This window comes from Anguilla anguilla, chromosome 3 (genome assembly GCF_013347855.1).
Source record: "Anguilla anguilla isolate fAngAng1 chromosome 3, fAngAng1.pri, whole genome shotgun sequence".
In the NCBI taxonomy this organism is placed as follows: Eukaryota; Metazoa; Chordata; class Actinopteri; order Anguilliformes; family Anguillidae; genus Anguilla; species Anguilla anguilla.
The window spans coordinates 48,812,409-48,827,015 of NC_049203.1; the positions used below are offsets into that span (position 1 = coordinate 48,812,409).

General features: G+C 45.4%; 1 protein-coding gene across 21 annotated transcripts in view; it reads left to right on the plus strand.

Annotated features, from left to right (window-relative positions):
- The window catches only part of mbnl2 (muscleblind-like splicing regulator 2), a 71,726-nt gene extending 58,043 nt beyond the window's left edge, over positions 1-13,683 (plus strand). For 5 of the 21 annotated variants that reach the window (XM_035410933.1, XM_035410938.1, XM_035410940.1 and 2 more), the window contains 2 exons: positions 1,013-1,048; positions 9,599-13,683. In XM_035410933.1, the coding sequence (XP_035266824.1) occupies positions 1,013-1,048; positions 9,599-9,723 (161 nt within the window). In that variant the 3' untranslated portion in view covers positions 9,724-13,683. Of the gene's footprint in view, positions 1-1,012; positions 1,049-1,994; positions 2,090-9,598 lie in introns of all 21 variants that reach the window. The other 16 variants (XM_035410935.1, XM_035410941.1, XM_035410942.1 and 13 more) reach the window with 5 other exon arrangements.
- The last annotated feature ends 924 nt before the right edge of the window (positions 13,684-14,607 follow it).

The window sequence follows — 14,607 nt, forward strand, 5'->3', positions numbered from 1 at the left end:
GTCGCTGTCCTGTGATTGTTGCGCAGTAATACATATATTTTTTTAAATTGTTAAGCTTTGATCTTAAACTTTAATCTTCATTGTTTTATGCTTTCAGATACTGTACGTTTCTGCTGCCAGATGTGTTTAGATAGAACAAGCATAATAAAATGCACTATATGGCTGATAAGTTATATTGTTATATTATTGGGATTAGTCTACTATGTATTTTTGCATTCAGTGTACACATTGTAGGATAAACTGTTGTGCCTAGTAGAGATTTATGTTATCAACCTTATTTATGTTATCAACTCTATTAAGTGTTATCAGAAATGTATGCTGTGGAATGTATGTCTAACTTCTCTGCGTTAAATGCACCCCCTCTGAGCAGCATGTTTGCTCCTCCCCTCTCAGTCCTTTCTTTGTCTGTGACCGTTAATTACCCTCCAGCCACTCCCAAGTTCATAACACCAGCTCCCCTAACCTTATTGCACATATGTCAACGTGCTACACTACTGTTCACAATTAAGCACTTCCTGTCAAAATGGCGTTCACACGCCCGCCCTCAGTGATGTCATTTTCTTTAACGGCCCCACCCCCCCTCCCCCCTCTCTGCCTTTAACTGTGTTAGCAGCTCTGTCTCACTGCAGTATAGCCGGCTCTAATCCAGCCCCTCTGCTGCTGTCGGACGATGGGCATGCTTCCCCACTGCACGTTTCTCTAAATCTTGGGTCGAGAGTCTGTTTGCTTTCCTGTCCGCTAGCTCCGCGCGTCGAATGCGGGACATTTGTAGTTTGTGGGACTCCGCACGCCATTAATTCGCCGGGGAATTGGGTTTCCGCCCCCCGACCGTAATCAGCCCGGCCGAAAAGAAAGATGGCCGCCAGACGCGCAGTAAAAGGCTACAAATGTACCGGTGTGCGATGACGATTAGAGGGTGACTCTGTGTAAGGCATGCTGAATTCTGTCTCCAGCTAACCCCTTCTCTCCCTTATTAACCTCTGCCTTCACTCTCCACTGCATGATCACACAGGGTCAGTCTTGTGCATGACTCCTGCTTCCGGCATTGGTAGGTTCCTCCCTTCATTTTCTGATATCACTTTTAAAAGCGGGACGGTGTGACCCGGGTGCTCTTACAGTCGATTTAAAAGACGGCGAGCCGATGCTCCTTTCTTCTTAACCGCCGTTCGGGCTTTGTGTAAATTTTAACTCGCCTGTAAGAGAACGCGCACTTTTGTGATGATCGAGTTAATCTCGCTTTATCTTGATTTAAGTTTTTAATTGTTCCCGGTGATGCCAAAGCGTGTATTGTTTTCATTGCCATTCTAATTCTTCTCAAACTTATTTATATTACTGTATTTTTATTTATTTATTTATTTTTTTTCAATGGCTGTCCCTTTAAAGACAGAATCATACTGTTGCAGAAACATTTTTAACCCCAGGCTACAATTCCCAGCTGATGAATTGCTTAATATTGGGTAATTTTGCCTTTTGTTTTGCACTGTGGATTAGGAAATTTGATCAGTTTCCCAGAGGTATAGTTTATTCTGTTCCATTGCCTTGCAATTATATGATAGAGTACAAATACAAATGATCCTTTGAGCATAATTCATTAACTGTAATCACTCTGTCATTTGGCCAGTGACACTTTTGAACTTTAAACTGATTGCTTTGTATTAATTTATTTCAGTTTGTTCCAGAATATTGCGTTCAGTTTAGTATATTTTGCCTACAGCGTTTAACACAGTGTACAGACACTAAACATCTCTGGGAATCACTGATTATGTGGGTAAATTTCCTTAATTGTGATTGTAATCTGCTTTCTTCCTCTTTGTTATGTTTCTCCCATGCTTCCTTGCTTTGCATTGTGATTGCATGCCATCTGCTGGTACAACCTAACGATGGCTTGCCGCTCTGTAATATTCACCATGCAAAAAAAAAAACACCTGTTGCCATGGTTACCATAATGCTCCACCTACCTGTTCATTGCTTCCATGGTTCCCTTCCTGAAAAAGTACCCATGATGTACAGTGCTACGCCTGCTACTGTCTCTGCAGCAACAACTCCTGCCACAAGTGTCCCCTACGCAGCAACAGCACCAGCCAATCAGGTTTGCTCCTTTTAAAGCTTTCTTTCATCAATCCCTGAGCTCTAAATATGTACTTGCCACAATCAAAATTTTATTCTTACCGTTGTTATTAATATTAAGTGTTAAAAGGTTTTACTAGTTGTCATAATTTTGTTCTAAATGGATTTATGATTATTTTGGTAATCTGTATTCACTTAAAGTCTACCTCTATGCCCTTCTTATTGGAAATTGAAAAACCTAACAAAGCACTTATTTAGAGTTCTCACATTTGCAAAAAGTAGTTGTGTTGTGTTGCATTATTTCCTCATTTTGTTTTGCATGTTTTTACTTTTTTTAAAGGTCAAATGTCCTTTTTCCATCCGCGTTAAGAAAATGTGTGTTCGGTTTTAAACGGCGGCGAAACGAGCGCAAGAGCTCGCGCATTCCTGCCTCATGACAACGAGGAAACATGTTCAGAATGCCCTCGACTTCAGCTATGAGCGCAGACCTGGCGAGCACGGCTATTACTGCCCGAGAGGCAGGAAGGTCACTTCCTTCAGGAGAGAGCTAAATATGGCACGCCATCTTCAAGGAAGGCGCGGAGCTTCCTGTTTCAGCGAGGCTGAAATGAACAAAGGGTATCATTAGCCGTGGTGGATCAGCACATCTGGGAGTAGCATGACGTTCCCCCCTCCCCCGAAATAGCGGTTTCCGCAATCTAACCCTTAATAATTTCCCGGTATCATTCGTTATTATTTGAATCGGCTTTTAGCTCTAGAACCGATGTGTAGCCAAGCGCTCCGAACTATCAATCTAACGTGAGCCTTATTTCAGCCTATGGCTGTTATAGTTACTGTACCAGCTATCATTGTGAATGAAGAGCCAACTGCAACACTTAAAATTGATTGCATTTCATGTGCTAGTGATGAATGTGGAATTTATACCTTTGACCAAGTGCGTGCACTCCTAGGTTGTATAATACGTTGTATTATTATTTTTTCATTTAAACACTACTAATTTTTTTTTAGGTATTTTGAAAGCTTGTGTCAAGATGTCAATCTGAATTTACCCGTATTGGTATCGTAATCTCTACCACCCCACAAGTCAATGTATATTTTCATGAACCACAGAATCCAGGGCAGCTTCAGTCCATCGGTTTGCATGGCGTAGTACTGTTCGTACCTATAGCGGATCCTGACACTCGCCATGTATCTCCTGTCAGGAGAATACCAGTTGACGCGTGGAGGGGAATATAAACGGCTTCATTGCCCCGTCCTGAGCGCTAGTACCGGTGATATTAAGGAGACTGAGCGGTCACGTGTCCTTCTCCATGCGAAGGGAGACGGCTGATGACTGACGGTAATCCGTGCTTTACAGTGCGCCATAGGCACGAAACCCCCCCCGGGCGCCGGTCCGGCAGCCGTGCTGAGCAAGCAGGATTTGAGCCGCGCTCCGCAGCAGCAGCAGCGGCGCACGCGACGAGCCCGGAAACGCGGACACGTTCACGCGCGTGCGCGCAGTCCCATAGCGTGTTTATTTAATGTTTATCTGAATCGGGATAGATGCATAAAGACAGGGCGTTTAATGAATTACTGTGATGCCGCGTATGATAACATTGGCAGCGTTTGTTATTGTACACCGGGGAGCCTGCGTTCGGAGCTGAATGTTCGGTGTTACCTCACCTGCTTCCCCGCCGCTTTTCTTCAAAGCGAGTTCCGTGGAATTCGCGTTGTGACAAAGGTGTGTTTCACCACAGACTGCAGGCCGTGTTATACTCGTGATGCCGCGGTAGTGGGCGCGTCGTTTATGCCGGCGTTGAGCTGGCCGTGACTGCCCCCTGTTGCTCATGTGGGGAAAGCCAGCTCATCCCACTGTTAAAAGATTCCAGCTACAGAACATACCTTTGACTGAGTCTATGGATTTTCTGCTCTGAACTTTAACAGTAGCACCCCAATGTCCTCCACATCTGATACATTTGTAAAATAAGATTTGTTCAAGATTCGTTGAGCCTGAAACGTGTTGTAGGAAAAAGCAGTACAGCTGTAGTGAGTTTTGCTAATTTATCAGATGTACAATGCTGTATTTTATGGCCTTTGAGAGCTTTTTTAAAAGCCCAGCTGCTCTCACAAACAAAGTCAATATGTTATTTATGTTTGTGAAAATTTGAGTAGTTCAGGCGCGTCTGGCTTTTAAACACGTACAGGGACATTGCTTAGATTTACATGTTTATTTTCAGGCATACTCTGCATGTCAAACAATATACCCAAACTTAGGGGAAGCGTGCGTTCCACTTTGAACGTAGCGCTACCTTGAACAAACGGGGGTCCTCTCGTTTACAGTTGTGATTTTGATTAGTCCATCTTTCACATACTACTGGTCCGGTAATTAAATTCACTGGAAAACAACGTTAAAGCCCTGCTTCGTGTGGCTAATATAAATGAATATGCGATGGACTTCCAGACCCGCTCGTCCCTGTCTCTGCTCGCCCCCCCCCCCCCCCGTCTCTGCGTCCTGGTGATTGTATTGCCTCGTTGACTCCCTGCTGGAAATCCCTGGTTTTAAACAGTGTATCACACACAGTTAATCCCAGCGTAAAGGGAGAGAAGCCGAAGGTCCGTGCTGCTCTCCTCTCAGCGCGTCACACAGGAGGCAGAGCAGAGCTGCACATCAGTCCCTCTCCACACGTAACACGTCCGTTTTCCGCCGCCCCCCTCGGCCAGGAACGTCGGTGAAGCGGCGTGCAGGCGCTCACGGCCTAGAATACTTCCATCACCGCTTTTTATTATTTATTTTACGCCCGCGGGGGATGAATTTGTTCCCGGTGAATAAATTTATCCCCGGTGAAATAGTTTGATGTGGGCTGCGCTCGCGCGGCCAGTCGATACGCGGATCGGTTTTCCGCGGCGGTTCGTCTGAGCAGCCCGCAGCGGCGGGAGACGGCGAAATTGCGGCGCGAGGCGGATGCCTCGTCCGTCACCGGCCGCGAACCCCGGAGCCTCGTTCGGCGCGGTCGGGGGGCCCCGGGGCCCGCTGCCGCGCGCGTGATAGATGTGCCTGTAGCAGGGGCCTGCAGCGCCGGTTCTGGAGAGCCACAGCGCGCTGTGAAAATCACCAGGCACTTAGTTTTGACCCACGTAACCCCGCGAGGTGAGTTAACTGTGTAATTAAGTGCTTCAATTTATATTTATGAGTATCAGCAGTACCCATCACACCCTGCGGCTCCTTAGGGCCAAGGTGGCAGACTACTGCATCAATTATTTTATATATATATATATATATATTTGGATGTTTTTTAAACATTCCAAGTCGGGTGTTATAGAACGACCGCTTTCAGTTACCAGTAGAGACTGTTACATCAGTATAAGAATGTTCAGTTAAGAACATTCTAATCGCATAATTGTGATCTTGCACCTTAAAGGGTTACATACTAAAGGTTTGCATTTCATATGTACTTAACGCTATTGCAGCTTAACCTGGAAACATTTCAGCTGCTCCACTAGCCGCCTCACAGTCACACAGTCAGTGGTAAATTGCGGTTTGCATTCTGAACATGTGCGTTATATCTCCATATGCTTTTTTTAATTATATGCAGCAGCACCCACTTACTGCTCATCAGAACCCATTCAAGGATGATTTGTTTAGCAATAGGAGAGGCTAGCGCACCTCAATAGCCATCTATATGTTCTGCTAGAGGTTAGCCTATTCATTGTACAGTCGGCCATATAAAAGCATGTGTTGCTTTTTTAAAAAGAATGAATCGCTGTATTATATTTCTTCTAAGAAAGGCTCGCAGCCTTAGAGGCCTGTGAGTGTAGGATTACATGGCAGTTAGCGACTCTGCTAGCGTCATGTGCGCAGGGAGGGCGTGTCAGTGATTGAGGAATACAGAGCGCGAGGTCAGGCTGTCCGCTCTGTGTAACCGTGAGACCTACCGCATCAAGACTCCCTGCAGCCTGTTAAATTTCTGGGCTTGCTTGACTGGGTGGGCCAGAGAGGGTGAACCCGCCGACAGTGCCGACAGCAGCCTGGCTTCTGAAAACAAGCTGGAAGTCACAGCCTCTGACCTCGCATATACAGCAGTGCGCTCCTGTACTGTACTCTGCTGTCACCATCAGCAGCACACTGGGGAAAGTCCTGTAGAAATGAATGTTGAGCTGTTTCGATATTCTGCTTCCCACCTGAAAATCTAAAATAACTATGTAACGGCAATAAATCCCTGACACTGTATCTGCAGTATCTCCAGTAGGAACATTGTGATCGTAGTTATGAATTCTTGGTTCAACTCTATAGCCGAACAAGGTGGAATACGCAGTTCTTCCCCAGTGGGAGAAGAAAATAATGTTAACACTTCTTTCCCACCTTAATCCTCTCGTGTTTGACCTTTATAGAATGCTTTGTAAGGCGTTCAGGTTAATCCAGTCCGGCGTTGAGCTCAGATTTTCATTTGAAATGGCTAGCTTGACTTTATTTTCCACATAGCCCTCCCTAATGGAGCTGAATTGGACCCATGTGATTATCGACTCAATTCACAATTCAAAATCATTTAGACACGACTGATCTAAAAGAAATAAATTAAATTAGAAGTCATTGCTGGGGAACCCATAGGTCCACTCCTAGGGGTTTTATAAGCTTTTGTAATTCTCAAGCTGTATTACCAACAGCTGTGTGAAACCTCACACTAGACTTTTCACTGTTTTCTATACACAAGTAGGCAAAACTGTGTTTTGCGAAAGTCTAGTCTAAAATCCGCAGCTTCGCTGTTCCAGAGCTGAGCGTAACCAGCCTCACAGACAGTGGAAAGCTCACTGCACTGCTGCTGTAGCTCTACATCGCCCCCCTTTCACAGGAAGTATCACATTCTGCAGTGCAAACAGTGCATGTGCCCACAGTGGAGCTATTGTCTAGATGCATAAATATATATAATATCTGAGAAAACAGTCGTGAAATTTCACGTGTTAAAAGGTTGATACCCTGATTTGAAACTTGTGTAGTTGAACGGTTTGTGTAGAAGTGATCCTGGTGTAAACCATAGGATTTTGATTATGAAAATTGTTCAGTTTCTGTCAGGACTAACGAACCATTAAGACGGGTGCTCAGACTTTTGTTCTGATGCGACCCTAAATGAATGTTCACAAGTTTACGCGAGCCCACCGCTCCGCTCACATCCTGGCCTCATACCTGACAACACCGTTTAGCCGTGACTAAACTGGCGATTTAGTACCACAGCCTCTCGCGCCTCAGCCGCGCGGCGACGTCGTTTTCCATATCGAAACCCGGCCTAATGGCGGATCGCTGGGCCTCAGGAAGAGAGCCCCACTCCCTCTGCCTTTGAGAGCATTATTGACCGCTGGCCTCTCAAACCGGGGTCTGAAGCCCGTGGAATCAGGGTTTAATGTGGCGTCGCTCCGAGCGACCGAGGGAAGTGACCGTACGAGCTTGACCGCGGTCGCGCCGCCGCTAGCCGTCCGATCGTCGGCTGCGCTGGTCGGACGAGGCCTCCTCCGCGGCCAGCCTTTGATTTATGGATCTGAAGTTAAGTGCATGCCCGCGTCGGGGCCGAAGGCTGTAATGGCTTCTGCTTTAAAAAATCATTTGCGCGGATTCCCCTGCGCCTCAGACCGCCCTGTCAAAATTTCGCTTTCCCTTTTTCCTGTCCAGTGCCTTAAATTCCAGAGCCGTCTCTGCTTGATTTAACCCGCGAATTTGCGTCGTCTTGCGACGCCCGTCGTCTGCGGAGCGGCCCTGCGGCGGGGGGTGGGGGTCCTCTGAGAAGCGCCCCCCCTTTCCTCGGTCTCCGCGTGTCTGTCGAGCGTCGCCGCGACGTTAACCCTCTGTGCGCTGGAACGCTGCCACCCGCGGCTCTCTCTCTCTCTCTGCAGCATGGCTACATCCGCTTTATTAACCCCGTCACTCTTAACCCGCGCTCAACTCCATGCCCTCCATCGCGGCTGACGCTGTGTACGCTCAGTCACGCCCTGCCCTTCAGCAGGACGGGTGCAGCTGTGAACCCAGGCCCTTTCCAAAACGGCCCGACGTGCGCTAGCTCTCAGCTCACCGTCAGCTCCGCTTGTCCACGGGAACCGAGAGCTTAATCAGCCTACATCAGTGGTAACCAAGCCCGTTCCTGGAGATCTGCCATCCTGTAGGTTTTCATTTCAACCCTTATTTTGGCACGCCTGACTCGTCTAACTATCTGCACATCAAAGGTCTCTGGCCGTTGGATGAGGTGTGGCTTTGTTAGGGTTGGAGTGAAACCCGACAGGACGGCAGATTTCCAAGAACTGGGCTGGTTTGCGCTGGTCTACACTGTGAGCGTTTTTATGAGGCCTTTGTGTTCTCAGTGAGAGGGAAGGCAGGAAGCAGACAGGTGCAGAGAGAAACTCCTGTCTCCTCTGTCCCTTTCCTGTGCTATTCGTCACAACCTTTTCAGCTTTATCGATCTGCCTTTTTAACAATAGTTTAACGTTGAAATGTTTTGTTTTTTTATTTTTTGTGGGAATAGGCCCTGACGTACTTCAAGCCATTACAACCACAAGTGTTTTTTGTTTTTTGTTTTTTTTTTCCAACTTTTTTTTGTGTTTCTCATGCCTTTTTGCCTTTCGTTTTCTCAGAAGTCACGGTTGTGCTGAAGCGTTCTCGGGCTCGGGTTTCTCGTGTTCGTTTGAGGGGCCGGGCCCAGGGGCGCTCACGGCGCTCTCAGGTTACAGAGCGTCTCTGCGCGCGTCGCGTTTAGCCCCGGCCCCGTCAGGCCAGCGTAGACTGCTCTGTGGCCCCCGGCCCCGTCAGGCCAGCGTAGACTGCTCTGTGGCCCCCGCCCCGTCAGGCCAGCGTAGACTGCTCTGTGGCCCCCGCCCCGTCAGGCCAGCGTAGACTGCTCTGTGGCCCCCGGCCCCTGTCAGGCCAGCGTAGACTGCTCTGTGGCCCCGGCCCCGTCAGGCCAGCGTAGACTGCTCTGTGGCCCCGGCCCCGTCAGGCCAGCGTAGACTGCTCTGTGGCCCCCGGCCCCTGTCATGCCAGCGTAGACTGCTCTGTGGCCCCGGCCCCTGTCAGGCCAGCGTAGACTGCTCTGTGGCCCCGGCCCCCGTCAGGCCAGCGTAGACTGCTCTGTGGCCCCCGGCCCCTGTCAGGCCAGCGTAGACTGCTCTGTGGCCCCCGGCCCCCGTCAGGCCAGCGTAGACTGCTCTGTGGCCCCCGGCCCCGTCAGGCCAGCGTAGACTGCTCTGTGGCCCCGGCCCCGTCAGGCCAGCGTAGACTGCTCTGTGGCCCCCGGCCCCTGTCAGGCCAGCGTAGACTGCTCTGTGGCCCCCGGCCCCTGTCAGGCCAGCGTAGACTGCTCTGTGGCCCCCGGCCCCGTCAGGCCAGCGTAGACTGCTCTGTGGCCCCCGGCCCCGTCAGGCCAGCGTAGACTGCTCTGTGGCCCTGGCCCCGTCAGGCCAGCGTAGACTGCTCTGTGGCCCCCGGCCCCGTCAGGCCAGCGTAGACTGCTCTGTGGCCCCCGGCCCGCCACACCGGCTAACCTCTCTCTCTCCCCCTGTGTGCTTTCCGTCACAGATCATCCTGAAGTAACAGACAGGAAAGGAACAGCGTGTCAAGATGCTGCACTAAGGAGCCCCAAAGCACCCTTCTGTAAATACTACCTTTCCTCCTCATTAGAACTACAGCAACCTGCATGTTAAAAGTATATGAATTAAGGATGACTCATTAACTATAACATTGAGTGCTGGTGTAATATATACAAGATGATGTATATGTATTGCTAGGAAAATAATGACATGTAAATGACACAATCAAAAAAAAAAAAAAAAGTATGTACATACGCTATGTTGAGAAAAGTTGGAGATTTCGTTTTAATGATTGTTTTCAGATATGCTCAAAGTAATGTGGGTTATTATCTTTCCATATTTGTTTTTAAAAACTCTGCACAAAAAAAAAAAAAATTCACCCTTGGAAAACACCAAAATTTGCACTGTCAGAAAAGAAAATAGTGCTTAATGTAAAGTGCTGGATTGTTTTTAAACGGGCCGTGCGTCGCAGGAAAGGCCCTGGTGGTTCTGTCCCGGAAGTGCAGGTGCTCTAGGCCTGGCCAGAGGGAGTGCCTGTTATTGTTTCAGTTTTGTTCACTTGGTTTGTATTCCTTAATGAGAATGAATGTCGCAGCAGGTAGTGCTGGGGTTTCTGACGGTGTCGACTTTACTGAGGGGCTCGCTCCGGCCCCACCCCACCCCGCACACTCACGCACGCATACACACACGCAGGCACGCACACATGCGCACACGCACGCACACATACGTGCACACACGCACACACACACACACACACACACACACACTTCAGCCATCTGGTGACACCCCCGTTCTGCACACGCCCAAATCCACCAGATAGAATCGGTCCCAACAAAATGCTAGCGCGTTTACCAGTCGCCGTGACAGCCAACACCCCGTTCGCGGACGTGGGAAAAACCAAATCTCAGACTTTGACTCTCTCTCATCCGCGTCTGAGCGACAGCTGAGTACAAACCACACCTGAGAAGTCTTTCTTTTCTTTTAGTTGTTTTTTTTTTTCTCCTTATTTCTCTTAGTTGTTTTCATGGGGGTTGGGATGGGGTGGGGTGGGGGGGGTCTTACTTGGAATACCGGCCATCAGGGAGTAGCACGCTGCCCCCAGTGTTGTGCCAAGGGCTCACGGGGGTCGCCGGGCGGATCAAACACACAAAAGCCACACCTGTCAGCTTGGACGTCTGCAGGCAGACTTAACGCGAGCGGGTGGAGAGCGCGCGGTCGCGGTCACGGTCGGGAGCGAAGCTCAAACGACGGATGACGTTAAGGAGAGTTGGGGCTCATCAACGGTGCATTAGACCATCCTTGTCAGATACGAGGGACTCGCATTTGAAAGGAAAGCTAGCGGCGGCCGTCAGTCGCGGCGGCCGCTCTCTCTCGGATAATCCTGTTTTATTTGAAACTGTAGAAGTGCCTAAAAAATGTTTTACATTACAAGCATCTTGTGAAGATGACTACGTCAGTGACACACCAATCCGTTTGTACCAACCTTCTGTACGGTTCTCGATTGAGTCTGGAAAAACTACGAGCGTACAGTACACGGCCCAGTCGGTTGAAGTTCGCAGTGTTAAGGGACACTATTTGATCTTTGGATATGCTACCAACAAAGCCACATAACTCAACTTTCAATAGAAAAAACGAATCAATACCACTTGGGCAGAATGTTCAGTGGTCTTTCATACTGTAACGTTCATTTCTACCATGGGTTCTGAAGTAGTTTACATTGGAGACGTGATACCGAGTGAGAATACAGGAAATGTGTTGTGATGCGTTTGTAACACGTTTGTCTATTATCTTTCGTGTTGAAATTCATTGTCATTGCAATGTATTCGAAACAAATCAAAACTTGTTTTGTACAATGATCATTATAATATTTCATTAGAGAGTATCAAAATAACAGTCTGCTGTTTTTATGAAATGACATGGTCACACGTGTAATCACATTGTGCAAGCCAGCCACCATATTATTTCCAAACTTGTTTTGTAATTCTTTGAGAGTGTATTTCAGTGCAGCTTAAGACTAATAATTTCATGCAGACTTTTATTTCCCTTTTTTTGCGCATGCGTTGAAAACTTAATCAGAATCATGATGTATTTTCATGGTGATTGATTAACACAGACAATCCACAGTGAGACTCCTTTATGTCAGCATGGACAAGGCACTGGTCTTACCATTTGTATTCTTTTTTTCATTCAATATGATTTTGTTTTCTTCACAAAAGTTACAGTTTTAATGTAATTTTTGATGTGGAAAGTGATTTACATATATTTTATTGTCTTGATTTTATTTTTATTTTTTTTTCGTTAAATATTAGTAATAGAATGATGTTGTAACCTATTCTATTTTAAAATGAATGTAATTTATTAAGCTGCTCTTTGTTCTGCTGGAGGCTCTTCAAAGGGGCCCGTCCTGTCAGATCAGCCAATGAGGAGCCGGTCTGAAACGAGAGGTGGGGTCTGAGAGCTACTGTACCAATGGCAGGCTCTTCCAGATCTTTCTGTCTTGTCAACTGTCACTAACACAGGACAATGCATTGCAGAATGAGCAAAGCTTTAGAATTGCTTGTATAATGTAAAAATGTTTATTGTATAGGTAACATTTTACCAAAAAAAAAAGAAAAATTTAAAAAGACATGTACTTTTCACTGTAGTATGGTAGTATTTCATAACAATATTAAGTTGTTGCTGTGGCAACCTAAAGTTGCAATGACTAAAGTTCTGTATTTTTGTAAATGATGTAATTGTTAAGTTCTTTTTTTTTCCCTAGAACACTGTACCACACTAGATTGTAAAACAGATATCGGAACATTTCCTATTTTATGTCGAGATTATATACAGTAATATTTTCAGTAACATGTAATCACCTCTGTATCAATGTATATTTCTTTTCCATTTAAGAAATAAAAGGAAGAGCTCCAAATTGCATTTAATATATTACCGGAAATATAATGCTCCATTCCACCAAAAAAGAAAAAAAAAGAACAGCCAAGCAGTTAAAAAGGCCGGCTCTTCCCCTCATAGTTAATTAGTCGAGGAACACCCTGGATTCCTAACAGCCAGTGGAAACTATTTTTTAAAGTAGTGCTTGATGGTTTATCAGCAGAATTTAGGATTGCACTTTGTTCCAGTACTTATATAATTGTTCTATTTCTAAGAGTTGCATATTGTGTAGGGTATGGCAAAGTTAACATCAACATTTTGTTGTTATCCATTACTTGTTACCATTAATGAATTAATCTTCAATGAGCATCTTGCATGTTTTGTTTTGTATTGTTTTTTTAAACAAACAGGATGCTTGCTTATTACAAAACTGTTCTAAAAAAAAATGTAATGAATGTTTCTAGAAGTACAAAAAAAATGTCTGCACACGAAAGACGAAATCCAGTTTGTCCTTTGCTGTGGTTTAGTGCACCCAGCTACAGGACTTTAAGTTTAATGCACAGTCAAAGGGTTTTGACGTTGATGTGATGGTAGATATAAGCACTTTCTGGGCAGTTGGTTAACTGGGCAGACCCAGCTTATCTGTAAACTTTGCCTTACCCTTAGTGTTCTGTCCTTTAGGTTTTATCTTCCTGAAATATCGGGTTGTTCCTGGTCTACTGAAATGACTTTCCAATTACAGTTATTTATACACAGAATCATTTAAGGTTTCGCTCCAGACATTTTTATTCAAGCCAGAGTGGTGGAGTGGTGACAGAAGCGGTCTGGTGTTCTCATCTTTTCCATGACAAAAGCTTGATGATGATGATGATGATGATGATGATGATGATGAAACTGTAGCCTACATGCCATACAGAATAATTCCAACATTAGGCTACAGCTGCTGTGCCACTTAATGACATCTGTATTTCAGTTGATCATCTACATTGCAAAAAAAAAAAGAAAAAGAAAAAAAAGATGAAAGTTAAATAAGCCCTTACTGGATTTTATTTGTTTTTTATGTAACCATTTTTAAATGTTTTATTTGTGCATATATTATGTGCTATTTTATGTTATATAGTCAATTGTTTTTGTTCCTGCAAAATGGTGTAAAACCTATTGAGACAAAACAAATAAAATAATAAATACAAGGATTCTGAACCAGCGTTTAGGGGGTTTTCATTGATGTAATTGTACTGTGTAATACATGGATATAATACATAGATGTTAATTGCTTGCTTCAAGAATTCTTATGACAAAAGAAATAATATTTGCACATTTAAGGCTACGTACTTTATTTGTGGGTGTGTGTGGATTGTGTGAAAATTAAATCATAGTCAAATCAAATCCATGCTTTATTTTATGTTAATACACATTTAATCTTGTGAACAGGTTATAATGCACATCACAGTTTTGGAGTATCAGATATTTCAACACAAATGTATACAAGACTATTAGTGCATTGTTTAAAATTGTCATCCACCCTAAATTGTTTATATGTACACACACCACCGGGATACACATTACTATGCCATCCGAATGACGATATGCAAACCTGATTGAAGCATCCATATCTAAAGCTTTATCTGGCTTACAAATGTGCCTAATATCAGGCAGAAATGTAACATTCAGATTTATGTCCAGAAAATATTTAACATGTCTGCGTATCTATTCACTCCACAAAATATTTGGCTGTGTTCCAAACGGTAATAACGGTTAATTATAAAATGTAACAACGTGCAGTTCATGGAAAGCCCACAAATAGTTTACATTCCAGAAGAGAAATGTTGCAAAAAAAAGAACATTTTCACTGAAGAAAATAATGTCTGGAACTCAGAAGGTTATGTCAGGACAAGTATATTTAACTCCCCAACTTGTGCTAATTTCTGCCGCTCCCGCTCGTGTTGTGTTCTCGGGGGCTTTTAGGTTCATCCAGGTCAACATCGACAAGTTACGTGGTGGGTTATGTTTGTTAAACATAACTAAGTGCTAGCCTTTGTCAAATAGCCTATCGCGACAAACCAGAACGAGGTAGGCTAGGTAGGCTGGCTACATGGTGTCTTATAGTTGTAAGGCAAGATAAAT